This window comes from Felis catus, chromosome C2, assembly GCF_018350175.1.
Source record: "Felis catus isolate Fca126 chromosome C2, F.catus_Fca126_mat1.0, whole genome shotgun sequence".
Classification (NCBI taxonomy): domain Eukaryota; kingdom Metazoa; phylum Chordata; class Mammalia; order Carnivora; family Felidae; genus Felis; species Felis catus.
In genome coordinates, this window is record NC_058376.1 from 6,355,624 (window position 1) to 6,383,206 (window position 27,583).

The 27,583-nt window shown below is 43.4% G+C and overlaps 1 protein-coding gene and 1 long non-coding RNA gene across 4 annotated transcripts; one reads left to right on the forward strand and one right to left on the reverse strand.

Annotated features, from left to right (window-relative positions):
- Window positions 1-365: 365 nt before the first annotated feature.
- On the reverse strand, window positions 366-19,225 carry LOC109503302. 3 transcript variants are annotated; one of them, XR_006584784.1, is made up of 5 exons: window positions 19,170-19,225; window positions 16,697-18,559; window positions 14,297-14,379; window positions 1,457-1,564; window positions 366-487 (listed from the first exon to the last, which is right to left on the reverse strand). It is a non-coding gene; the product is annotated as an uncharacterized LOC109503302 (long non-coding RNA). The 3 variants fall into 3 exon arrangements; XR_002735781.2 differs by lacking the exon at window positions 19,170-19,225 and having other exon boundaries at window positions 16,697-19,099; XR_006584783.1 differs by lacking the exons at window positions 366-487; window positions 1,457-1,564; window positions 19,170-19,225 and adding an exon at window positions 7,992-8,448 and having other exon boundaries at window positions 16,697-19,099.
- Window positions 19,226-19,314: 89 nt separating this feature from the next.
- Window positions 19,315-26,028, forward strand: HMGN1 (high mobility group nucleosome binding domain 1). Its single transcript, XM_023238731.2, has 6 exons — window positions 19,315-19,474; window positions 19,826-19,858; window positions 19,945-19,974; window positions 20,058-20,108; window positions 23,463-23,591; window positions 25,174-26,028. Exons 1-6 carry the CDS (start codon window positions 19,460-19,462, stop codon window positions 25,219-25,221), a joined length of 306 nt encoding a protein of 101 aa, XP_023094499.2. The 5' UTR covers window positions 19,315-19,459; the 3' UTR covers window positions 25,222-26,028.
- The last annotated feature ends 1,555 nt before the right edge of the window (window positions 26,029-27,583 follow it).

The following is a 27,583-nucleotide window of genomic DNA, read 5'->3' on the forward strand; positions in this document are numbered from 1 at the left end:
GTGCGGAGCATGGAGCCTGCTTGGGATTTTCTCTCTCTCTCTCTCTCTCTCTCTCTCTCTCTCTCTCTCTCTCTCCCCATCCACTCCTCATGTGCATGCACTCCCTCTCTAAAAAAAATTTTTTTTAATTATTTAAAAAATGAAGCCTAGAAATACAAGCCTGGTCCCAAATCTTGGGAAAGCAATCTACCCTGATGTTTTATCTACTTTTTATCCTCGTTGTAGCTCAAATGTCTCTGATGCTCTTTGAGTGACCCATTGAGCAATTAGGCACAAAGATTTTGTCTATTCATGAGCTGTTGCAGGGATTTCTTTGCATCGTTTATTTATTTATTTATTTATTTATTTATTTATTTATTTATTTATTTTCAGTTTGCAGGACTTCAGGGAAAAGGACAGTTTTAGTTCTCAAATGATTCCAAGTCAGAAAGATGGGAGAAAAATCAAAATGTTAGTTTGAAGAGTTTTGGCTGGGAATTGGCAGACACTAGAAGAAATCAGAATTGAGTCCAGTTTATAATGAATAGTATTAAAATCCAATATCTACAAAGATATGTTATGGAAATATTTTCTTTCTATACTTACTCGTTTTTCCCAAAGATAGCCAAATTAATACTAATTTGTTTGCAAAACAAGTCCAGTTTTAATAAACTTGGCCTAATTACTTACATAAGCAGAGCAAGAATAGTGATTGACCATACAAGGTTTTTAAAATCTGCTTTGTTGGAACTTTTTTATAAGGAATTTTAGGTTGAACTTTTAATAGCGTTTCAAGGCCAGAAGCCAAACTAAATTCTTGCTCTCAGATTCGCCCTCAATACCTGTAGATTTGGGTGAATTCATCCTCTCGAGGTCCCCAAAATATTCTGAAGTTCCTGCACCTGCCAGGAAGTGACTTTCTTTACTCATCTGGTAAGGCTGCTGGGAACTCTGTAAGCAAGGTCTCAGGCCAATTTCCAAGGGGCTTTAATGGCTCCATGCTTCATAAAGTCAACCTCAGTTCCTTAAAGCTGCCCGGTCATATCTGAGTCTATACATGTCTCTTTGAAATATGACATTCTAGTCAAAGCCTTCATGAAATAACCAACGTTTCTAATGGTGTCCTGTTCCAAGGAGAACAGATTTTTATTGAACTTATGCAAACAATTATAACTGCCAGGAAAGAAAGAAAACTCACTGAGAGTTTCTGGACTTTGGAGAGTTCAGGGAGAGAGAAACGATAAATGTTTTCAATTTGTTCACAAAGGTGTATTTTATCATATTTTTGTAAGTCATACATACCTTAAGAGAAAAGGCTTCCTTAAATCTGGAGGAGCAAATATTAGAGAACCAGTAATGTATCAAAGAAGAGCCATAAAAACCATAATCATCTTCCTCAATTCATTCAGTCCCGTATTATTAATTCATGTTCTGTTTGAATGGAGCTTCCCCGCTAGTTCTAGAAATTCTTACTCACCTTAGTTTTATAAACTCAAGGACATCAGAAACCTGGTGTTTGTCAAAAAGTCCTTTTCATGAATCTCCTTGAAGATGAAACACGTTTTCAAGAGCATCAGAACAATAACTGTAAATGGCAAAAAAAGACTCAAAATGGACATGGTTAAAGATCTGATGAGAGGTCATTATAATGCAGTTGACAAGGATATCCAGTTGTTTTGGTGACTCACAACATATCAATAATTAGAATGTCAAGTGATGACCATATATCAGAACATGTTAAAATTTTAGAAATTTCATAAAATTTCTGAAACAGAGCATTTACCCCTACAATATAATCTAAGAAAGTTTGTCATTTGTTTGACAATGCTTCCCATGTAACTTAACATATCAAATAAGCAAGCCTAATTAGTCAAAAGGACTTCATTTACAATTTGAATCTTGGCAAGTTTTGTTAAAAACCTCAGTAGGTTTTAAAGTGCCTGCCTACGTGAAAAGATGCTCAACGTCGCTCCTTATCAGGGAAATACAAATCAAAACCACACTCAGATATCACCTCACGCCAGTCAGAGTGGCCAAAATGAACAAATCAGGAGACTATAGATGCTGACGAGGATGTGGAGACACGGGAACCCTCTTGCACTGTTGGTGGGAATGCAAATTGGTGCAGCCACTCTGGAAAACAGTGTGCAGGTTCCTCAGAAAATTAGGGGCGCCTGGTGGCGCAGTCGGTTAAGCGTCGACTTCAGCCAGGTCACGATCTCGCGGTCCGTGCGTTCGAGCCCCGCTTCAGGCTCTGGGCTGATGGCTCAGAGCCTGGAGCCTGTTTCCGATTCTGTGTCTCCCTCTCTCTCTGCCCCTCCCCCGTTCATGCTCTGTCTCTCTCTGTCCCAAAAATAAATAAAAAATAAATAAATTAATTAAAAAACGTTGAAAAAAAAAGAAAATTAAAAATAGACCTACCCTATGACCCAGCAATAGCACTGCTAGGAATTTACCCAAGGGATACAGGAGTGCTGATGCATAGGGGCACTTGTACCCCAATGTTTCTAGCAGCACTCTCAACAATAGCCAAATTATGGAAAGAGCCTAAATGTCCATCAACTGATGAATGGGTAAAGAAATTGTGGTTTATATACACAATGGAGTATTACAGGGCAATGAGAAAGAACGAAATATGGCCCTTTGTAGCAACGTGGATGGAACTGGAGAGTGTTATGCTAAGTGAAATAAGCCATACAGAGAAAGACAGATACCATATGTTTTCACTCTTGTGTGGATCCTGAGAAACTTAACAGAAACCCATGGGGGAGGAGAAGGAAAAAAAAAAGAGGTTAGAGTGGGAGAGAGCCAAAGCATAAGAGACTCTTAAAAACTGAGAACAAACTGAGGGTTGATGGGGGGTGGGAGGGAGGGGAGGGTGGGTGATGGGTATTGGGGAGGGAACCTTTTGGGATGAGCACTGGGTGTTGTATGGAAACCAATTTAACAATAAATTTCATATATTGAAAAATAAATAAATAAATAAATAAATAAATAGCCTGCCTAAATAAGATCATAGATCATTATACTACTTAATATTTAATTATCTATTTAACCAAGATGGCAATAAGAGATTCCAAAGGCAAATACAAAAGGTTACCTAGTTGTTAGCAAAACTTAGCTCCTTTTAATATTGAGAGATCTCAAATTTGTTAAGTAATCAAAGACCTGATAAAGACAAAACAAAGCAACTATGGTTGGGCACAGGGAAAGGGGGAGGGGAGTGAGGGCAGATAAGAAAAACTTTGTTCACAATTTCTTACCAAGAGCAGATCAATAATCCAAGAAAGCTTTGTCTTTTTAACGAGAAAAAGGCCAAATTTCTATTTTATATCAATTTACTTTTAAAACTCATTCATTCCAACCTTCATCAGTCCTGACCATGCATAAAATTCTTTTTCCAAAGATTTCACAAACCTGCAACTTTCTTTTTCATTCAGATTTTCCTAAGCCTTCTCTCTCTAAGTAACCAGTCTCATATTAGGACAAAATTACTTTTCTTTCCCTCAACCAAAATGTATTCCCGTTCCTCATGTCTTTCTTGTTAAAAACACAGCGTACTTTCCTTACATACAGAGTGGCCTTCTTTATCACTTTCTAGCAGTCTCAATTACATTTGTCAGAATTATTAATGCTTAGAAACCTTAACTTCTGGTAAAAATTAAGTAGTAACCAATTGTGAATGGTCACACTAGAATACTTAAGATCAGAAATGTAGGAATACATTTCAGAATTTCTAGGAAACTTTTTTTTTAATTGTACAACTTTCAATAAAACACAAAGTATGTTTACCAACAGACCCAAGTATCCCCAGTTTCTCCACAACAAGAAGGCAGAAGGGGACCTACATTCAGTAATCAATGCTTTAGTATTCTATCTTCTTTGGCAAAGACTTAGATATCCAATAAATTCAACCCAACTTGTCGTTTAACTTAGCAAAACTTCAAAGTTTCAGGTAACCAAAGATTTTGAAAGCTATAAACCTTTTTATTTATTTAACCTAATTGCTTGTGACAGTTACCCGGGAAAACTTCATGAGACAGACAAAATCAACCATCATTTTAAGTCATTTTTCTGCTGCCAAATTGCAACAAAGATAACACAAGCTTATTTGACATTTAGTAAACCTTCACAGAACAATGGTGGTTTTTTTGAATTTTTTAAAATGTTTTTATTTATTTTTGAGAGAAAGAGGGAGACAGAGTGAGAGCCAGGGAAAGGCAGAGAGACAGGGAGACACAGAATCCGAAGCAGGCTCCAGTCTCTGAGCTGTCAGCACAGAGCCCAATGCGGGGCTCGAACTCACAAACCATGAGATCATGACCTGAACCAACTCAGAAGCTTAACCCACTGATTCATGCAGACACCCCAATGCAGATAACTCTAAAGACATGTCTATTTTAATTAAACCAACAAACTTGAACTAGTTTTAATATTGAATATTTCCCCAGATAGCATAAATTTGAAAAACATTTGGGTTAGTCTCCATCTTTCTGAGTTTTAGAACGCCCAATTCATTCTTATAAGCACTTGGCCTTTAAGCCAATTAAATAGAGCTCTTTCATGAATTAATTTTAGCAAGACCATCCGGGAGGTAGAAAACATATCTCACATTTTTTATAACACACATGTACACAAACAAGATGCAAACAAAATCTAACCATTTCATTAATATTTGTGCAGAGGACATTGAAAGCCTGATTTCCAACTCTTTTTTTTTTTTAAATAAATCTAATTGCAAAATAGCATTATAATTTATGGATCCGTGAATTGGTCATTTCCCATTTTCCAATATAACACAGCTGGTGTTGTCCAAAGATGCCAAAAGCTACAGCAACAAATAAACCGCATGAGGCCCAGAATACCTCTGAGTGTCGGTTGCTCCCCAAAGCCAAGGGCTTCACCGACTAAACCAAATAGCTTCCTAGTTTCTGGCTGCTTAGTCTTACAACCAGCTCTCTCTATGCTGGTTATGCACACACAAAAAAACTAAGGGGTGACTGGCTGGCTCAGTGGATGGAGCATGTAACTCTTGATCTCAGGGTTGTAAGTTCAAGCCCCACTTTAGGTGTAGAGATTATTTCAAATTAAATAAAATCTTTTATTTTATTTTATTTTTTTTATTTTTAGAGAGAATGCGCAAGCAGGGGAGAGGAGCAGAGGGAGAGAAAGAATCTTTAGCAGGCTCCATGAGACCATGGAGTCTGACTCGGGGCTCGATCCCACAACCCTGGGATCAGGACCTGAGCCAAAATCGAGAGTTGGATGTTGAACCCACTGAGCCACCCAGGCGCCCCTTAAATAAAATCTTAAAAAAAAAAAAAAAGAGAAGAAAAGAAAACTAATTTAGACATATCAAAGGTTATTCTGTTAAATTTTCCCACCTAAGTAAGTGCTTGCAAGTAGAGTGCTGTGTGTGTTCCACAAATAGTCTGCCGGAGTTCCTGTGGGTGCCTGATGGTTTTCTGGGAGCTTTTCGGCTTTTTTTTTTTTTTTTTTTTTTTTTTAGTGCTTATTTATTTTGAGAGAGAGAGAGAGAAAGAGAGAGCAGGGGGAGGGGCAGAGAGAGAGGGAGAGAGTCCCAGTGCAGAGCCTGACGTGGGACTCGATCCTATGAACCATGAGATCATGACCTGAGCCGAAATCAAGAGTTGGAAGCTCAACTGACTGAGCCACCCAGGAGCCCTAGCTGGTCGGCTTTTAAAGCACAATGCCCTAGTCATTTTTGTTTCCATTTTGGTATAAGGCTTGAGCAAAATCTAAGGATGTGGAGTGTGATGGATCAAAGGGTGCTTCTTGTGAGTGTCACTTCCAAACAGCCATAATACATTCTTCTGGGTCTCGGTTTCTCCCAGCGAGGTCTAAGACCATTGGGGGGACTTGATCCCTATGTGTGCATCCGCAGATGAGCCAATCGCTAATTACTTTATGAGATGGAAATTCCTATGGGACTTGAGGAATACCCTCAGCCACTTCCGCGAGACTTTCAGTCACCTGAAAGCGGCTTTAGGCCAGAAGGAGCAAGAGTCCCTTCTCTTCGGAGATGAGTGATTCAGTCTCTCATATTTCTAGCCAGCGAATCTACTCAAGCCTTATATGAATAACGTCAATTAGTATAATGTCAAATTAAAACAACCTACCCATAACTCCAACCCCTCTAGATTATTCCCATGTGGAGAATATTACCAGTAACTCTCAACAGCTTGAATAAAAGTCAGTACTGCCAACCTAAATCGAGGAGGTCTGGATATTCCTGCGGGGAGGTCACCAGATACACCTGTGAGGTGCCGAGACGTCAGAGGGCCACACAGGGCCCCTGCTGATACCAAGCACCAGGCCCGGTGGACCCCACGTGTTTCTCGGGCTAGCTGCTCTGCTATCCTGCCTGCTATACCAAGAAATGCCGAGGAAGAATGAACAAAACTTTTTAAAAATTTTAAAGAGAAAAGAAGAATCTCATTCAAGCCCAAGTTAGGGCAGCTTCCCGGGGAAACACGCTCTTCACAGGGAAGGAAGTACTCCGGAGAATGAACAGTTTTCATAGGGTTGTATGCTCTTTTTTTTACATCTTGTAAAAACTCCAAAAATTATAACTAGCATATAGGCAGGAATCACAGGTTTTGTGACCAAGGAATGCAGGGAATAGTATGACTGATATCTCAGGCACAAGATGGTTTTCCTTTAGGCTACCCATTCACAGAGCAGGTGCACAGCACATGGGTGGTGGAGCCACAAGTCAGGCTCTGGGTTTGATTTATGTATAGTCACATTGACTTGGAAAGAAATCTAAAATGGCATCCTTCGTGTATCAGGCCTCCAGAGGGTTTGTCTCTCGTCACTACACATTTCTGCTTCAAGAAAACGTGAAGTTGGGGCACCTGGGTGGCTCAGTCAGTGGAGCGTCCATCTCTGGCTCGGGTCACAATCTCACAGTTCACGAGTTGGAGCCCCACACCAGGCTTGCTGCTGTCAGCACAGAGCCCACTTCAGATCCTCTGTCCTCCTCTCTCTCTGCTCCTCCCTGCTCACACTCTCTCTCTCAAAATTAAAAATAAACATTTAAATAATAATAATGATTAAAAAAAAAAACGTGAAGTGAAGGGACTCGAGAGCGGTCAAGTAAACTCTTTCCGTGGAATGGCATCTCGGCTCGTAGGTGAGACTGAACTGACCAAACCAAAGGACAGGGTGGAGCTTGCCTCACCTCTTTTGCCTTCAACTGGACCATCCAAAGCTACCAGATAGTCCTATTGGCTCCTCTACTCACTGGAGACTTAGATGAACTGGGAGGGAGAACCCCCCTGAAGTGATAGCAGCTCCTGCCCCCCTGCCTCCCTCCCCAGTGACTGCCTTTCAGGCAGAACAGGAGGCATCGCTATTCCCCACCCGTACCAGAATACCCCGCTACACTACCACATCCCCCAACCAGGAGGATTGCCAATTCCTGGTAAGGCAAGAATTTGACCAAAAACAAACAAAAAAGCTGAAGAATGCCCTTGACTGTGCAGCCACGGTGGAAGAGCACCAGCAGTACCTGGCCTTCAGAGGCAATCCAGTTTGAACAACTAACATCTCTCCTATGGCTTCATTTTGACAGCTCGCAAAAAGAGCACTAACGCTGAAAGCTGAATCACTCTACTAGCAAGTGGAAAGAAAGCATGAACGCCAGGACATCTCAGGATCAATCCGTTTCTATCTGGTTCAGGTTAAGCCAACAATCACACCACTCCAACCTCTGCTTCCGTTGCCACATCCTCCCTGACACTCCTCTGGCCTTCTTAACTGAAGTCGATCCAGACGGGTAAACTGGGATAATCTCCCTCCCCATTTAAAAATCTTTAACTTAATGGGGCGCCTGGGTGGACTCAGTCCGTTAAGCGTCGGACTTTGGCTCAGCTCACGATCTCGCGGTTCTGTGCTGACAGCTCGGAGCCCGAAGCCTGCTTCGGATTCCGTGTCCCCTTCTCTCTCTGCCCCTCCTCCGCTCACGCTCTCTCAAAAATGAACAGATGTTTAAAAAAATTTTTTAATGAAAATCTTTAACTTAGTCACATCTACAAAGTCCTTTTGCCACATAAGGTAGCATCGTCACAGGTTCTGGATATTAAGAGGCAGATATTTGGGGGGTGGGGTGTTATTCTGCCTACTTGTGAAGACCATACTAGGGGCACCTGGGTCATCAACATTTGGGTGAATTAAGTAAAGCCTGCATCGGTTGTGTCCGTGACTGGCACAAACCAAGCACAGGCAGTGACCTGGAAGGCACAAACTTCCCAGCCCCGCGGTGAGCGTCAGCTGCCAGAGGCCTGCACGGGTCTGGTATGTTGGCGGCCTGCTTTAGGGTCCAAGAGAGCTAACGAGGAATGAAGTAGGAGAATCTCTTGGAAAATTGCACTTGAGTAAAGCTGAATCTTCAAGCAGTCTTGAGTGTGTGCACACAAGTGTGCGTGTGTCCCAGTGCATGAGGACCTAAGGAGAAAGAAGGAGGTAACATAGTTGCAGGATTGTTTACCACAATGCCTGGGATCCCTGGTCTCACCGCTTTGAAGAATGAAGAGGCGGACACAAACACACAAGCAGCGGGCAAAAGTTTATTAGCAGGTAAGATCAGGAAGGGAGAATAGTAGGAAAGCTCTCTCCTTGTTTTATAAGGTTCTGGTTGGCCCTCCCCTGCCCCCTGTTCCCTCTCAGGTCCCACCCTTATTGGCCTAACAGCTCTGGGCGCTGGGAGGTTCATTCCTGATTGGTTCGATTCCATTGTATGACAGGTGGGCTGTGGCCATGCTTAGGTCTTTTGTCACATCCCTGAGGGAAACCTGAGGGGGAGTAGGTGGGGTCTGTTCCATTCTTCTTTATTTATTTTGTTAATGTTTATTTATTTTTGAGACAGAGAGAGGCAGAGCACCAGTGGCGGTGGGGCACAGAGAGAGGGAGACGCAGAGCACAAAGCAGGTTCCAGGCTCTGAGCTGTCAGCACAGAGCCCGACAGGGGGCTCAAAATCACAAACCGTGAGATCATGACCTGAGTCAAAGCTGGACGCTTAACGGACTGAGCCACCCAGGCGCCCTGGGTGTGTTCCATTCGTAAGAGGAACTTTTATGCCTGGGGGGGTTGCTGAGGTCAGATACTCCCAGCATTTGTCCAAAATATGTCTTTCCCCACCCAAGGACCTCAGGTCCTAATCCTTTCCCTCTCGGCCTATTTCATCCTATTTTTTTCTTTTCTTTTCTTGTGTTTTTAATGTTTTTTTGTTTTTTTTTTTTTTTTTTTTTTTGAGACAGAGACAGAGTGTGAGTGGGGGACGGGGAGAGAGAGGGAGAGAGAGACAGACAGACAGAATCCGAAGCAGGCTCTAGGCTCTGAGCTGTCAGCACAGAGCCCAAGGTGGGGCTCGAACTCACGGACTGGGAGAGCATGAAACAAGCCAAAGTGGGACGTTCAACCGACTGAGCCACCCAGGCGCCCCAATCCTATTTTTTTCTATTATGACATCTGCTGTGTTTTTTAACTTGTTAAAAAAAAACAAAACCATAAAATGTTTTAATGCAAATGTGAAGTTATCTTTAAAAGTAGCACATTTAATATTGCTAGATAGTAGTTGAACAATATTGTGAATGTACTAATGCCACTGGATTGTACATTTTAAAATAGTTTCGGGGCACCTGGGTGGCTCAGCCGTTTAAGGGCCCGACTCTCGGTTTTGGCTCAGGTCATGATCTCACAGTTGTTGGGACTGAACCCCACGTCAGGCTCTGTGCTCCCTCTCACCCCCGTTGGGAGCTCGTGTGCACTCTCTCTCTCAAAATACACAAATATCTAAAAAAATTAAAGCAAAATAAAAGAGTTACATGTTATGTGAATTTTACCTCAATTTAAGAAAAATACCGCTAAAACCAAATAACCTTTTAAATGTTTTTAGGTCTCTTTGTTGTGGTGTACCTTTCTGAATATGCAAAATTCAGTAGTTTAAAATGTAATCTTATTAGTGTAAGAAATTTCATTTAATTCTCAAATTTTCACAGGCTTTGGACTATGTCCAGAAGAAATGTCTCTCTAAATAAATGTTTCGTTAGCTTTCAAAAAATTATTTTAAAATATTCTCAAACTTATAGAAACGTTGCAGAGAATTAAAAGTGGAGTCAAAAGCCAGGCTCGTCTATTTCTGCTAGTAATGCCGTATCTGGTTTCTCTGAATGCAAAGGAAAATGAGAAGACATTCAGATGGGAATAACATTTTATATTATTTGACTACACGAAATGCCGTGTTAGGCTCCCGCTCCTGTTTTTCCCTTAATAAAAACTACACCAAAGTGAAATCTTCATCAGTTACATTGCTTCTGAGAAAGGACTCAGAAAAAACTTTTTAAAAATTACGTTGACCTTTGAACAACAAAGGAGTTGGGGAAGCCAACTTCTCCGATGCAGCTGAAAATCCATGCATAACTTTTGAGTCCCCCAAAATTTAACTGCTAATAGCCTATTGCTGCAGAAGCCTTACCAGTAACATAAACAGCCACTTAACACATATTTTGTACGTTATATGTATTATATATATATAAAATGTATATTGTATGTATATATAATACATATTGTATTATAATATTTTATGTATTATATATGTATAATTTGTATTATATATAATACATATATAATATATACTAATATATATTATATGTATAATATTGTGTATATATATGTTGTATATATATATACATATATCTTATACTGAAGCTAGAGAAAAGAAAATGTTATTAAGAAAATCATAAGGGGGGGCACCTGAGTGGCTCAGTTGGTTAAGCATCCGACTTCAGCTCAGGTCCTGATCTTGCAGTTCTCGGGGTTTGAGCCTCACGTTGGGCTCTGTGTTGACAGCTCAAAACCTTGAGCTTGCTTCAGATTCTGGGTCTCCCCCTCTCTCTGCCCCTCTCCCCCTTGTGCTCTGTCTGTGTCTCTCTCTCAAAAATAAATAATAAACATTAAAAATTTTTTTAAAAATCATAAAGAAGAGAAAAATACATTTACAGCACTTTACTGTATATATCGAAAAAAGAATTGTGTATAAGTGGACCTGTACAGTTCAAACCCATGTTGCTCAAGAGTCAAATGCATTTGAAAAATGTAAAAGTAGCATTAAGAGAACTTTTTTTTCCTTCTTTTGGTTTCCTTCTTTTAGTTGTTATTCTGGCCAACACTCCAAACCACAGACGTGGGGCGACATCTAACCAAAGGAAACAGCTTCCTCTTGTAGGCTATGAACGGGCATCCCTCAAACCATGTCAGCTGAACACATCTATACCGCTGCCTCTGCTTTTAGAGTTCACACAAGCCAGGGAAACCTTGAACCCTTTCGTGTGATCTCAAGAGTCAGGTTGAACAAGTGCCTCTTAACAATGGAGTAGAATATTTCTGCTCAAGTCTCAAAGAGTATGAAGTGGCTGCCCATTTGAGGGGGTGATTCCCTTTGGAAGCCACAGAAGCTGAATGATCTGGGAGAGATGCAGGGAATGTTCTTGAACTGTGCTCCCCCAGAATTCAATTGTTGAAACCTAGTCCCCATTAGGATGGTATTTGGAGGTGGGGCCTTTGGGAGGTGACTAGGTCATGGGGGCGGAGCCCTTGTGAATGGGATCGGTGCCCTTATAAAGACCCCAGAGAGCTGCCTTCCCCTTCCTTCCAAGTTGAGGACACAGCAGGAAGACAGCCATCTAGGAACCAGGAAGCAGGGAAGCAGGTTTTCGTCACACATCGCAACAGCCAGCACTTTGGTCTTGGACTTCCCAGCCCCCACAACTATGAGAAGTAAATGTCTGTTGTTTATAAGTCATCTAGTCTACGGTACTTTGTTAAAGCAACCAGAACAAACTAAGATGCTTCCTTTCCATATTTAGAAAGGCAAGGTTCACTTGTGAGCAGAAAAGAATAACGTGACCAATTTCTAGCTGGCTTACTGTTCTGTCTAAAATAACAATCATAAGAGCCCACATGAATAAAGAGGAGGTGGTATATATATATATATATGTGTGTGTGTGTGTGTATATATAGGTATATATGTGTGTATATATATATATATATATATATATACACACACACATATATGTATATATATATATGTATATATATGTATATACATACATGCAATGGAATATTACTCAGCAATAAAAAGAATAAATTTTTGCCACTTCCAACAAAGTGGTTGGAAGTAGAATGCATTATGCTAAGCAAAATACATCAGAAAAAGATAAATATGATTTCACTCATATATGGAACTTGAGAAACACGACAGATGAACATAGGGGGAGGGAAGTAAAAAGATAAAAACAGAGGGAGAGGCAAACCATAAGAGATTCTTAAATACAGAGAACAAAGTGAAGGTTGCTGGAGTGGGGGGAAGTTGGGTGGGAGGATGGGCTAAATGGATGATGGGCATTAAGGAGGGCACTTGTGGGGGTGAGCACTGGGTGTTTTACGTAAATGATGAATCACTAACTTCTGCTCCTGAAACCATTATTACACTATATGTTAACTAACTTGGATTTAAATAAAATTTTAAAATAATAAATATATAAATAATAACAACAACAAAAGAATAAGAAAGGGCACATGCCCAGATACCATAAAAGTGAAATGAAATGACATGAAATATAAAATAAAAAGAAATGAAATGAAATAAAATAACAATCAGTACGATGAACTGCCAAACAGGCAACCTTGTAATAACAATAATTCCAATTATCTAAGAACAATTATGTAGTCACGCACCCATAAAGTTTGCAAACAGGCTAGAAACATAACTACATGGTGACTTGTACAACTATCTGTCATCTTAGGCCTCTCTCTGTTCTGACATTTCTGGCACATTCAGCGCAGTGATCATCAAAAGCTCCGTATGGGGGCCTAGGTTTTTGCTCTTTTCCGCCACCCTTGCACCTCCCCCTTCCGCAGCAGCGTGGATATCCAACAGAGTGGTGAACGGTAGGCATTCAGTGTTCCCACCATCTTGGGAACCTTCTCTTGCTCACAGGCTTGTCTCACACCTACCCCAGTTTATCATGTCTTCACTCCCTGGACACACTGGCCCAGAGACTGGGCTTCTGGAGACACAGCACGGTAGGGCACAACGCAGTGGGGTCTGGAGATGTTTCATTTCCTCCCCTCCCCTACTTTCTAACTTCAGTCTGGTTTCTGCCCTACCTCTCACTGACACTGCTCCATCAGGACAATCGGTGACATCCTAGTGGTCAATGTAGTGGGCACTTTACAGTCCCCCCCTCCACACCCTCTCCACACCCCTGCACCCCTCTTCTTTCATCTCTACCTGGCTGGTTGCCCCCCATCCATACAGCCTAAGAAACGCACCTGATTCTCAGCCCATTGCCCTCTTTGTCCTTCCTGACAGAACCCTTCTTTTGTTCAGGCATCCACTCCCTGCACCCCTGGCCCTACCCCCAACTCCGGGGGGGGGGGAGCTGATTTAATCTAAGGGTGGCCCATTTCCCCTCGCATGTCACCCAATTCTGGCCAGCAAGTAAAGGCAATCGAGTAAGGGATTCTGGGGGAAAGGGGCTTCTTTCTCTGGATGTTATAAATCTGGATGTGATGTGCAGAATTCCCCTTTCAACTGAGAATGAAGCCAATTTGGAAAGAGGCACAACAACGGGGAGAGAAAAACTGGGACTGTGATAACACATTAAGCTGCTGAATCCCCCAGTCCAGAACATTCTACAGTGGAGGAGCTTCCATTTCCATATTGCTTATGCTGATCCGGGTTTCTATTACTCATAGCCAAAAGTCTCTCTCGTCTCCTTCGCACCCAGTTTAGGGAAGAGCCCTGTCAGTTCCCCCCACCAAAATATATCCCAGATCCTTCCTTCCACTGGTCTTCCCCACAGTCAACATTCATTGGCTCGACTGCTTTACAACGTCTCACCTGCGACAGGTGCCTTCTTGCGACAACCTGACTTGACATGGAACCTCTCAGCCTGGCCGCACCTGACAGACCAATGATGTCAGTTCCCCACTACAGCCCGTCATTGCTTCTGTCTTGCACTTCCTGGCCGCTGCTTCCTTCTCTAACCCTGTTTCCCCTCTTCAGATACACCAAGGTCCATCCTACTAGCTGTTTCCTCTGTCCAGAAGCCTTCTCCTTCCGAGCCATCAAAGGCCCAGGACACCTTACCCTTCCCTTGCGCCCTGAGAGGCCCCTGCCTGACTGTCCTGTCTACAGCAGCCCCGCTGGGCAGACCTCCAGCATGCTCTATATTGTGACAACTTTTCTTCCTTCAAGGCACCATCACTATGTGAAAGTATCTTGCTTACTTCTTTGTTGTACTTCCTGTAGAAGGAAAACCCCGTGAGGACAGACGGCTTGGCTCCTGTGTTCACTGCTGTCTCCCCAGCACCTAGAACACGGGACAAGGTAGGCAACCTACTTACTGTTATTGATTCTCCCCGCCCCCTCGATTCCCTCAGAACCCTGCCTGTCCCCAGCAGTTCTTACATTAGCCTTGGGATCCACCTCTCTAGAACTCCTCAATCACCACCGCACCACCCACCAGTCAGCATCAATGCAGGATTTTCCAAAGTGGGGCACGTGGACCCCGGGGTGGAGTGGTGGAGAGGATACTTGTATACAAAGATCCTGAGGGTTCTTGAGGAATTTTTAAAATTTCGTGTTTTCCTGTGATTATCCAACATTCTGGATCATCCAGTATAGATTCCCACTTTTTTGCAGGGGGGGGGGGGTGGTGGTGCACAAGTGAGCAAGGGGTAGAGACAGGGAGAGGGAGAGAGAAAGAGAGAAGCAGGACTCACCGGGGACTCGTGTTTTACTCAAAGCGGGGCTCGTGTTCACCCGAAGAGGGGCTCGAGCTCACCCGACGTGGGACTTGAACTCACCAATGGTGAGATCATGACCTGAAGTCAGATGCTTGATGACTGAGCCACCCAGATGCCCCATTCCCACTTTTGATCAAGCACTGCCTCGTTCTAGTGCCTGTGTTGGGTGTGTGTTTAGGTTTAGCAACAAGTGGGGACCAGCTTTCCAATTTTATAGGAAAAGCACACAGACACACACGGTTATACACTGCAGCATCCTTTGAAGGATCAAAAGACTGGCACTATTTGAAAGTCAACAGAGAATTGGTTTAAAAATGTTTGGTACATCCATACAGTAGGATATGATTCAGCAATAAAAATGTGCTAATAGGAAACAGACTGCATTAAGTGAAAAATGCAAGGTGCCAAGCAGAATGGAAAAGCAAGGGGTGGGGGGACAAAAAGTATAGATTCACTTGCTTGTATACGCACAAAACATTTCTGGAAGGACACACAAGCAGCAACATTGGTTTCTCCCTGGGAGAACTAGATATCTAGGAGCACAGAAGTAGAACAGAGCCTTCTCTGGAAATAAATCTGAGCCCTTAGAATGTTGAACCACATAAATAGTTCTTTCAAAAATAAATGGAAATACAAAAAGTGGTGTCTGCAATTACCCTCGTTTACTCACAGGCATCACAAACACCTTCAGGGGCCAGGCAGAAAATACGGGTAAGACGGACTTCAAGCTGTATTACAAAGCTGTAATGATCAAGACAGTATGGTACTGGCACAAAAACAGACACTCAGATCAATGGAACAGAATAGGGAACCCAGAAATGGACCCACAAATATATAGTCAACTAATCTTTGACAAAGCAAGAAAGAGTATCCAATGGAATAATGACAGTCTCTTCAGCAAGTGGTGCTGGGAAAACTGGACAGTGACATGCAGAAGAATGAACCTGGACCATTTTCTTACACCAGACACAAAAAATAAGCTCAAAATGGATGAAAGACCTAAATGTAAGACAGGAAGCCATCAGAATCCTTGAGGAGAAAGCAGGCAAAAGCCTCTTTGATCTTGGCTGCAGCAACTTCTTACTCAACACGTCTCCGGAGGCAAGGGAAACAAAAGCAAAAATGAATTATTGGGACCTCCTCAAGAAAATATGGGTGAGAAAAATCAGCAGGGCTGGGACACTGGCAAACTGGACAGAGTGCCTCTTTATAAGTTACAAGGTCAAGCGCATCCCATGGACTGCACACAAAGGAGGCCAGGGGAAGGTAAAGAGCTGAATCTGTATGTGAAATCGTCTGATTTTGACATGTTGCTTAAAAAAAAAATCTTTAAAACTTTATTGTTACGTATCCAGAAATGTATATACTAAGAGCACAGCTCAATTAACACAAAGTGAACACAACATCCAGACCAAGAAACCAACATCCAGACCAAGAAATAGAACATGACCAGCCCCCTAAAGTCTTTCTCATCCAGCCACGGGCTCGCCACCCCACCCTCACACAGGAACTAGTTTCCTGACTCCTAATGGACTAGATTCATTTCCCTGCCTTTGGACATTATGTAAATGGAATCACACTGTACGCATTCTTTTGGAGCTGCATCTATCTGTCAACCTGTGTTTGTGAGATTCCCCTATTGTGTTGTTGTGTGTGACTGTAGGTAGCTCTTTGTCATTGCTGATAAGACTTCCATCCGTTCATGCAATTCACGGGCATTCCAGTGCCAATTCATGGGCATTTCAGTTGCTACCAGCTGGGCCTATGAAAATAAGCCAGCTATGAATATTCTACATCATGTCTTCTGGTGAACGGATGTAAGCAATTTTGTTGGGCATATTTCTAGGAGTGTAATTACTGAGGCATGGAGTGCTTGCTTACCTTTAAGAGATACTGCCAAATGGTTTTCCTATCGAATTCTTGTTCCTCCATGTTCTTATGTGGGCCAATTAAAAAACAAAACAAAACAAACAAACAAACCTGGTCCAAAGCAAACATCTGTAGGCCACCAGTTCGTCACCTCTGGCTTCGTGCAGCTTTAATTCTCATGGGAGAAAGTTCATGAGTTAAGTTCAGATCTCAGCCGGTCATTCCCTTCGAAAGGCCTTTCAGCATCTCCTTGGATAATGGCCAAACGCAGCTTGGCATCAAATGATCCCCTGCAGTTTGCCCTTTTTTTGGATTTTGTCTCTTTTCTCTAATTGTCATTGGCCATTCTCCATGTGTCCATCACTGCCACTTAGCAGGCCCTGGGGGACCGTCACATTCTAGTAAGTCCACATGCCCTGGACTGTGCTGTCCCCTGCCTGCGGCTTCCCCTTTCCCTTGCCAGGATGATTTGGGTGCCTTCTCTCCTCTAAACTACTACCCAGAGTCTTTACCCTACATGTCCTGTCTGCTGTCTCTCTACCCCAAGGCCTAACATATGCCTGGCACAGCACAGGTGCTCAGTACATGTCTGTGCCATAAACTCAGGGGCTGATGTTAATTTTTTTTTTTTGTTTGTAATGCAGACAGGAGTGAGGAAAAAAGAGAAAAGGATAAATTTTAATCTCACCCTGCTGCTAGTTGTTCTCCACAGAGGCAACTGCTGGCACCATTTTCTCATGAATTCTTTCTGAGTTGCCTAATGAATGTATAGCTTTATATTCAATATAGTTACACATTCAATAAACACCACGTAGAAAAAAAAAAGGCAGAGAACAGAGATGGGGAGTTGCAATTTTAAACTGAAAGGTCAGGACTGGCGCTAATTGAGAGGGTGAAATCTGCGCAAAGACGCAAAGCCCCAAAAGAAGAGAGCCATACTAGTCTGAGGCAGGGCATTCCAGGCAGAGGGAACAGCAGGTGACAAGGCCCTGAAACAGAGGGTGCCCAGCCTGTTTGAGAAGAGGAAGACGAAACAGAAGGAGCATCTGTGAAAATCAGTGAACTGGGCCAAACTGCAGGGGACTTTATAAGCCACTCTAGGACTCAGACTTTCTTGAATGAGAAAGGAAGACGCTAGTTATTGAGATCAGGAGGTACATGGTCTGACTGGTGGTTTTCAAAATTCACTTCCTCTATAAAGAGCTGGCTCATTCTTTGTTGTAGTTCACTATTACACCATGCGAGGGGCCATAGTTTAGCCAGGCCCTTCAAATGAGGGACATTTGATCTGTTTCCTATCTTTTGGATGCAGAGTCCTCCAACATTTCCTTCTTTCCAAGAGTTCCGGCTGACAATTCTGATTAAAAACTTGTAACCTCACTCAATTCCTTCTTCTAAATGTAACTTTTATGGCGCCTGGGTCGTAAGTCGGCTAAGCCTCTGACTTCAGCTCATTATACCCCGACTCAGGTCATTATCTCCCGGTTGGCGAGTTCCAGCCCCACGTTGGTCTCCGTGCTGACAGTTTAGAACCTGGAGCCTGCTTCGGATTCTGTGTCTCCCCCTCTCTCTCTCTTTCAAAAATAAACATTAAAAGAATTTTCTAAAAAACCTAATTTTCTTCTTCATTAAAGAAATGGGGTAACAGGTGAGCTCACTGGTTCCGGGGTTCCCGGCTCAGCCTCCCAACGTGATGCCCTTTTTCCACTTTAAAAAGGTGCTTAGGTGAGCAACCGGTTAAAAACGGGCTGGAGAGGGTGGGCGTGCTTCCCGCTTCACTTCAGGGAAGGAGGGATCGGCCGGCCTAGGAGTCTGCGAGAGGGAGGGCACGTCCTGGGGACCGTGGAGACCCCGGCCCCTCAAGGAACAGATGATCTAAAGAAAGCGACACAGAAAGAGCTGATCTAGAAAAACCGCGCAGCAGAGACGGGCCTCCCGGGGCCGCGAGCCCAGAGACGTCGCAAAGACCCGCGCCTGCGCAGTGGCACGGGGAGCTGAGCCCGCGCGCCAGCGTTCCTTCCCACGACCTCCCCTCCGGCGCCTGCGCACTGAGGCCGGTTTCCCGAAGGCCTGTGAAACTGGGGCCCACAGATAGCCCTTCTTGCCGACCGAGAAGGGAGAATTGGCTCGAACTTGAATCCATCGTCTCTCCCTTCCCAGTTTATTAGACTAACTATAAACGCCCCATTCCCAATACTCCTAAAAGGGACGGACTCAATCCCTGAGGCTCTCTGGGCGCCGGGGGAGCCCAGGTAACTAGGGAGGCTGTGGGTGGGGCCACTCGGCGATCACGTGGCGGAGCTCCCCCAATCGCCGCGCAGACCGCACTTTGCGGCTCGGCTTCAAACAAACTACCGTGAGGTGAGAGCGGCCTCTGGGGCCCCGCCCCCCTCGCCTGGGTCTGGGGCCCCGCGAGACGCCGGGCGGGGGTGGGGGCGCCGGGAGCGGGGGCGGGGCGCAGTGGTCGAGTGACGGCCCGCCTCACCTATTCCGGGCGCGGGCCGCGGCGCGGTGGGCCTCACAGCCAATGGGCGGGGGCGGGGGCGGGGGGCGGCCCGGCCGGCGGGGAGGGGGAGCCAGCGGCCGGGGGGACGCGGGGGGAGGAGGGGGCGGGCTCCCAATCCGGTTCCATCCGGTTCTCCCACCGCCCCCGCCGCGGGTCGCAGCAGCTCCGGCGGCGGGAGGAGCGGTAGCGGCCAGGCAGCCCAGCTTCGCGAAGGCTCTCGGCGCGCGGCGGCCCGCAGGCACCCGGCACGCGCCCGCCCCGCCGCCACGATGCCCAAGAGGAAGGTGAGCGGCGGCTCGCACGCGCGCCCTCCGCCGCCCGGCCCGCCGCGGCGCCCCGCGAGGCTCAGGTCCCGCCTCGCCCACGGCGGCGCAGGGCCCGGCAGGCGGCCCGGCGCCCGCGGCGGGCGGGCGGGCGAGCGGGCCGCGCGCTCGCGCGGCGGCGGTGGCGGCGGCCGCCCGGTCGCGATGTTCTAGAACGTTCGGCGGCCGAAGAGCCGGGTGGGAGATTCGAACGCGGCGGCGGGAAGCCGCTGACGTCACGCGGCCGGGCATTGTTCTCGCGGGCGGGCGCAGGGCGCGCGGGCACTTTTGTTTGCGGGCTGCGCCCACTGGTCCGTGTGCTTCCTTCCGCAGGTCAGCTCCGCCGAGGGGGCGGCGAAGGAGGAGGTAAGAGCCCGCGCCTGTGCCCGGGGGTGGGGCCCATTCGCACTGCCCCGCTCACTCCTTGCTCCTTTTCCTTTTTGTTCCTAAAGCCCAAGAGGAGGTCGGCGAGGTTGTCAGCTGTAAGTAAAGCGAGCCCCGTAAGCGTGTCTTTTCCGTGGGGTCGTGCCCAGTGAAGACACTCAGTGCTACCTTTGCCTTTCAGAAACCTGCTCCTGCAAAAGTGGAAGCGAAGCCAAAAAAGGCGGCGGGAAAGGTAGGTTTCAAACTTAGGGACCGCGGTGTGTTCGAAATGCTGCAGCGCCCCTCGACGCGTGACTTTCTCTTAATAAAAAGTCATCAGCGGCGACTCTAAGGTCTTGTGACATTGTTGGTGACTAAGATCTTGCCTTTGAAAGTCTCAGAGTAATCAGATGTTACACTTGCCCGAAAAGTGGAAATTGTCTCCTGTTTTCTTATTTAAGTTTTATAATTGCAGCGACCAATTTTTTTTTTTTTTTTTTAACCCCTTGGCCTGGGTAAACAATAATGGATCTGGTCCTACTGGTTCACGGGAGCATAACGCATTACCTTCATGGTGCTGCAGAGTTCAAGACTCAAGACGAGTGAAAATAGTAACAATTTTGATATCTGGTCTTTGCGTTGTACGTCACGGTCAGCGTTTGCCCGTTCCATGCATACTTGTGCCTACTTTTTTGACGGCGAACATCAAAGCCAGGATCGCGACCGGGAGAAAGGGGATACATAGGTTTTGGTGTATAAAGTTCTCAAGCCAAGGTGCAGGGAATCCCGTGTGCAGGGGTAAGGGGTTTGTTTTGGTGTTCTGGAGGGGGAACAGCTGTGTTCAGAGGGGTACCCTACATCTTTTTCCCCGAAGAAACTTTTGATTAATCCTAAACGACATTATAGTTGTCTCCCTGGAGTAGATTCGAGATTGGGTTGTTCACTTTGAAAGTCTTTGGAATGAAATTGTTCTTGAGTATATGTTTGAAAAGTTGGGAGAACAAAATCTATGTAAATCATTAATAACTTTGATTTGAGGTGGCGCATCGAAACCGCCCTTTGCCAAGCCCTGTGGTCTTCAGGGGAAATTCATGGTGTGATTACTGTTCACTCACAGCTTAAGTGAGAGTTTGTGGTGTTAGGCCCCTTTTCTAAAAGCATAGATGGAAGCTTAGCACTGCATAGGCCAGAGGTTTTTTTTTTCCGTTTCTTTATTTAAACATTGTACAGAACTGAGAAAAATCTTAACTTTTCCAGTAGAAAGTTCTATTTTTTTTTTTTAAGTATTTGCAGAAGGTGTGAGCGTGGTACGTTAATTTAGTATTTTTCACACTAGAGGATAAAGCAGTACATCTTTGTAAGAAGTTAAAGTAGCCCGGGAACTTTCCGTGAATGGCCAAGAAAAATAGTGGCTCTTGTTGCATGATGATAGAATGAGCTATGTACTATTATTACCCGTCTTTGATGCTTTTGAGTTCTTTCAATAAACCAATGTGCTGAAGTAGTATGATTGTTTCCCTCTTAGGTTTTTTTGCTGTTCCTTGTCCTATATTTTGATTTACTTTACAAATTTTTTTTGGTGAAAAAAGTTATGCTCCTGTTATCCTCACATTTTATCCTCAGTTGGGTTTGGGACATCAGGTGTAATCACTTTTTTTCTTTCTGTCCATGAGAGGCCAACAGGAAGTCTTCCTTGAGGAACAAAATCAACTCAGTTGACAAATTTTCCTTTGCCAAAGGAAAAATGTGGGGTTGGAGGGCTTGGTTTTATACTTTACTTTCTAGAATACATTTTTCAGAGGCAATCCAATTCAAAGCCTGAGTGGAAGGTAAATATTTTGATGTGTTAATTACAGTGTAGACACTTTTTTTTTTAATGTTATTATTTATTTTTGAGAGAGAGAGGAGAGAGTGAGCGGGGAAGGAGCAGAGAGAGACACAGAATCGGAAGCAGGCTCCAGGCTCCGAGCTGTCCCCACAGAGCCCGATGCAGGGCTCAAAACCCTGTGAACTGTTAGATCATGACCCGAGGGAGCGGAAGTCGGACGCTTAACTAATTGAGGCACCCAGGTGCCCTGACACAGTTTTCAAAGTATATGTTTGCCACTGTGTATGTACTTATAACTTGTATAAAATTCTCAATTATTTTAAGGGTTGAAACATACATATGTTAGGAAAACATTGATTTGTTTCATCTGTCTTGCCATAGGTAATTAAAAGCGGTATTGTTTTAGTCCAGGTTATTGTTGTATATTTTGTTTCCATTTTTAAGGTTTTTACATTTCTACATTAGTGCCCTAGTGGTTACAAAATTAATGAGAAATCTAAAGAGATCAGATTACAGAAGAATGGTTTTGTAAGTACAGAAGTGATTGTGATACTTCATGGTACCAGTATGAGCGGTGCTGTCCTGAATATTTATATTTATAATTTATAGGGTTTTTTTTTAAATTTTATTATTTTCCCTCATGTGAGTGTTGACACCTAACAAGGAAGCTTGGTCTTTAAAGTTTATTTACAGAGAGGGAGAGGCAGAATCTCAAGCAGGCTCTGCACTGTCAGCACAGAGCCCAGTGTGGGGCTCAAACTCACGAACTGCGAGATCATGGGCTGAAGTCGGTTGCTTAACTGACTGAGCCACCCAGGCGGCCCTCAGAAATTATAGTTTATTCGTGTATTATTAGTGGCTGTCATGCCATCTTTATATATAGAATGCCATCATTGGTTTAGAATACATTATACTGGTCCCCCCTGCCGCCCCCTTAGCATTGAAATCGTTTGACCTGTTTGCATGTCTTTGTGGCTGTTTAATTCAAATACTGGTCAGTACTGTTAGGGCTCTTTTATACAACTCCCTGGTGACCTAACTTAATTTAGCTGTTGCTGCATTCTTCATTTACAGGGAATAAATGTCAAGATTTAAACTCCTTCCCCGTTGATGGAGGGTATCCAGAAACACTTTAATATTGCTTAAAAGTGGTTTACATTTTTGAACCTCTTTTATCGTCATACTAATACCTGTGCTTTTCAGATTTTCCAAACATCTGAATGAAAACGATAAACTCAAAATTGATCCTTTTAGCTACTCATTATATAATATCAAGGGATTAGCTGTAGCAGGATAGTCAACCTGACCACACAACATGGTGCTGTGTTCAGGTGAATGGTCTTACTGTGAGGGTGAACGTCTTGTCAGGACAGTGGATATATGACAATTTGATCATTATTCAGGCTTAAAAGAAGTTTGGGGATGGATGGGGTTACAGTGGAAAGAGATTTTCTCCTTTGTTTGCTCATGTGGAACTTCAGAGAATAGTGGGTGATTGAGAAGGCAGAGGAGGATTGTAGCTCAGGCTTTAGGTTTAGAGAACAGAAGTCTAATGAGGCTCGATAATGCCAGTGCGGTTAGAGTTCTTAGCGAACGATGTTGTCCTGACTGGTGGGGATGGACCTTAGAGTGTCTTCCGTAAAAGATGTGTCCTGGATCTCAGGCTGATGTGTGACATCGTGTTGACATTGCAACTCTTGTGGGGATACTAGCCCTATAGCAACTGAGAAAATGTTGGTGCCAAGTTTTTACTTAAAATATACTCTTACTGTATCCTAGGAGAAATCTTCAGACAAAAAAGTGCAAACAAAGGGGAAAAGGGGAGCAAAGGGAAAACAGGCTGAAGTGGCTAACCAAGAAACAAAAGAAGACTTACCTGCAGAAAACGGAGAAACTAAAAATGAGGAGGTCAGAAGTGCTGTGTGTTGATTTGACTCTGAACCATAGATAATCTGTTGTATATTTTTATGTAGCAGATAAGACCGTCTTTATTATTGTCTTTTTCTTACAATGTTAACAAAGGTTTGTACGGTAACATCAAATGAATAGACAGATGGCTTTTATTAATTAGATATTTAAAATCAGTAGGTAGATGGCTTTTTTTTTTAAAGGAGTGAATAAGAACTTTTAATATGCTCAGAATTTCACCAGTAACAAGTTCACACAAGTACAGCGTACGTTGTACGCAGGATTCGTTATAACTACTGACGTGAGTTAATTTTTAAAAGGTTTAATATACCAAATGGTGTAACACTCATTTTTCTTTCATGTTTTGGGATATTGTTTAAACAAATAACCTAGGCCCTTATTTTTGAAATTGCCATCTATAGAACTGTTAAAAATCATGTTTTTATTTTGGATATTGCTTCAAAAATGTTTTGAATCCATTCCTCATTTGGGACATTTTTCCCACTTTCATTTCAGATAAGTCCATTTTTCTTAAAAGTGGCTACTTGTTTTAGGATTAAATGATAACTTAGATCAAGCAAATAAAAAGACTTGGTGTCCCTAATCGTTACGTTTTTAAGCCACGAGAAGAGGCCTTTTCTTAAACAAATAGGCTACAGGTTTCAATAAATAGTTTTTCTTAAGCCAAGCATTTTTTTTAATGTTAATGGTTAAACCTGGAAAGATAGTGTATGGTATTTTAAAAACATTTATAGATCAAATCTTAAAACAACAAACCACTTGTTTCTAACTTGTGAAATCTGTTGCCACAATTTACTTTTAATTTGTAGTTCTGACCACACATCAAATATCCGGTGATGTTATGATGAGATTACTAATCTAGCTGTTAGGGAAGAATTTGACCATCCGGTACATGTTATCACACTACACTTGATTCTTAATATTCATGGTGGTTGTATTCTAGAAGGTTGTGTGAATACTGAAAAATTGCACATGGAGGAAATACGACGTTAGATTCTTAGCTGCACTCTGATCACGTTTCCATCAAACAGTTGATGCATAATCTATGTGTTTCTGTTGACTACGTGTTGTTGATGCATCAGCTTTGAACTGGGCCAACAGAAACAGTACTGGAACTCAGTCCTAAGTGATGCCATCCAGCATACGTATTTTCTCCCTAAGGCACATCCCAACCTTCTTGCATTTAGCCGTAGTAGATGGTATCTCATTAGTCCAGTCAACATCAAGAAGCACAGAAAAAGAAATGTGAAATGTATGGCACTTTAAATAAACTGCAAAAAAGGCACCTGTTTAGAACTGAAGCAACCATCCCAGTTGGCAATGTGCATGTTTGGCATTGCAGAGAAAGTTTTAAGTCTATTGAAGTGCCATGAGTATTGATTTTGTGGTTGCAAATTTTAGTGAAGAGGCAAATTTACAAATACAGAATCTATACATAACGAGGGTCACCTGTAATTACATAGAAGTAAAACTTACATTGCATTACATTTTAAAGATCTTGGAGATCGTAACAGTGACCCAGAAATCAAATATTTGATCATTATTTTTCTTTGATTTGCAGAGTCCAGCCTCTGATGAAGCAGGAGAGAAAGAAGCCAAGTCTGATTAGTATCATATCCCATGTCTTACCAGTGGTCCCTGTCTCCCTTCTTGTACAATCCAGAGGAATATTTTTATCAACTATTTTGTAAATGCAAGTTTTTTAGTAGCTCTAGAAACATTTTTAAGAAGGAGGGAATCCCACCTCATCCCATTTTTTAAGTGTAAATGCTTTTTTTTAAGAGGTGAAATCATTTGCTGGTTGTTTATTTTTTGGTACAACCAGAAAATAGTGGGATATTGAATATGGGAGGCTTTGATCGTCTTGGGTGTCAGCTTAACATTCCATAGATGGGGTAGTTTTTATATCCTATAATACCAAGCATACTAAATGGCAATTTGGAGTCAGTCGTGCATTTAATATGTCTTGAACATTTTAAATTACTTCTATTCCCATGTTGTTTTTGGTAGAATTGTTTCCTAAAGAAAACCACTCCTTGATCTTGGCTCTCCCTGTCAGAATTTTGTGCATTCTGTAACATCTTGGTCGTGGTAGTCCAGTTTCCTAGTAACTTTGTTAATGTGCTGTGCGAGATTGAAAATTTGAGTATGTAGCGTATATGACATTAAATTGTGAATTAATGGGACTTAACAGTGTAACAGCATATCAACATTTGAAGATACCGGTACTTGATATACTGTTAAGGGAAACTTGCCTCCAAATTTTAAGCTTGAAGGTCATTGGAATAACTTTGAGAAAAGAACCACAGCTACATGGTTTTTTTAGGTTTTCGGTACGTACATTAAGAATTATGTACAAATTGAATTGTCTGTACTGATCCTCAGAACAACAAATAAAAACTCAATTATGAAAGAATTTCTTGAAGCACATAAATTAAGTTCTGGCTTATATTTTATTACAAGAATTTCCACATTTGTTCTTGCAGAGTTTTCTTAAAATTTGAAAGTGGAGTATTTAATTTTTTTTGTAATACTTGAACATGTACAGTGTTCTTTGAAGATACTTTGGCCTAAATTGATTTAATAGTGAGCAAATGGTCCAGCGTCCTCTGAAGCAAACTAAACGTAACTCTTTGTTCTTCATATGAAGTGAGCTTGTAAGTACTGAGTAAGCTAGAACTGCATCTACTGTGGTTTGTGTTTGCATATAATTCTGAGATTTGCTCTCATATATATCGTATTTCTGCTCTGCCGTGTAAATGGTCTTCAAGAGGTAGTATTGGAGACCTGCGCCGAATCGGCAAATGCAAACACGGCCAGAGAGAGCACCAGGCCAGGGTTACCACTGAACAAGGGGAGACCTGGAAACAGTTTAAACCTCTCAACACTTGACATGTTATTTTGCCCTGGAGTGAATACTGGGGGGCAAGAATGCGCTGGAAACAGGAGTCCCCAAGGGCTCACACCTCTGCTAAGACTGTCCCACGGGAGTGGCTATTTTGAGCAATTTCATAGGGAGTGGGGAAGTGCGGCCCTTTCGTCGGAACTACGGAACGTCAGTGGAAAGAGGATGTTGACCTGGGATGAAGGGGCGCCCACAGAAGGGCTGTAGTAACCCCTGGGGAGGGGGCAGGGCCTGGGAGCCATGTTCCCCAGTTCTCCGTGGTCCTTACTCCACGGAGGGCCTGGAGGCAGGATAAACAGAGTTGCCTGTAGTTTCTAAGTATAGATAGCACAGGGTTTGGGTATGTAAATTTAAGCACTGAACTGAAAACATTCTCCCTGTGCAGGGATACTTGATAGAATTTTATTGTACCAGAATTTCACTAGCACCTGTCTATTCATAGCAGTTAAAAGTGGTCTCCAGGCACCTGCCTGGGTGGCTCTGTGGGTTAAACATCTGCCTTCAGGGGCGCTTGGGTGGCTCAGTCGGTTGAGCGTCCGACTTCTTCAGCTCAGGTCACGATCTCGTGGTCCGTGAGTTCGAGCCCTGCATCGGGCTCTGGGCTGATGGCTCAGAGCCTGGAGCCTGCTTCCGATTCTGTATCTCCCTCTCTCTCTGCTCCTTCCCCGTTCATGCTCTGTCTCTGTCTCAAAAATAAATAAACGTTAAAAAAATTTTTTTTAAAAAACATCTGCCTTCAGGTCACAATCTCCCCACTTGTGAGTTCGAGCCCCACATCAGGCTCTGTGCTCACAGCTCAGAACCTGGAGCCTGCTTCAGATTCTGTGTCTCCCTCCCTCTCTGCCCCTCCCCTGCTCCCAGTCTTCCTCTCAAAAATAAACATCTCTAAAAACCAATGGGAAGAAAACTAGAATTTTAACCCTACGACCCATCTTGTACGACCTAACGCTCACCACCCCTAGGAACTGATCATTATTTACAGTCACAGGTTTCCTCGGTTCGGGACTCCCTGCTAATAAAGAGATTTACTAGTATAAGAGAGTTTTGTTTTTACTTCTTTCAGGAA

Bases quoted from the DNA above. Each gene is read 5' to 3' on its own strand.
- HMGN1 (XM_023238731.2), top strand. The intron at 19,975-20,057 runs GTAAGTAAAGCG...TTTGCCTTTCAG, and splicing joins GGTCGGCGAGGTTGTCAGCT to AAACCTGCTCCTGCAAAAGT. The intron at 20,109-23,462 runs GTAGGTTTCAAA...ACTGTATCCTAG, and splicing joins CAAAAAAGGCGGCGGGAAAG to GAGAAATCTTCAGACAAAAA.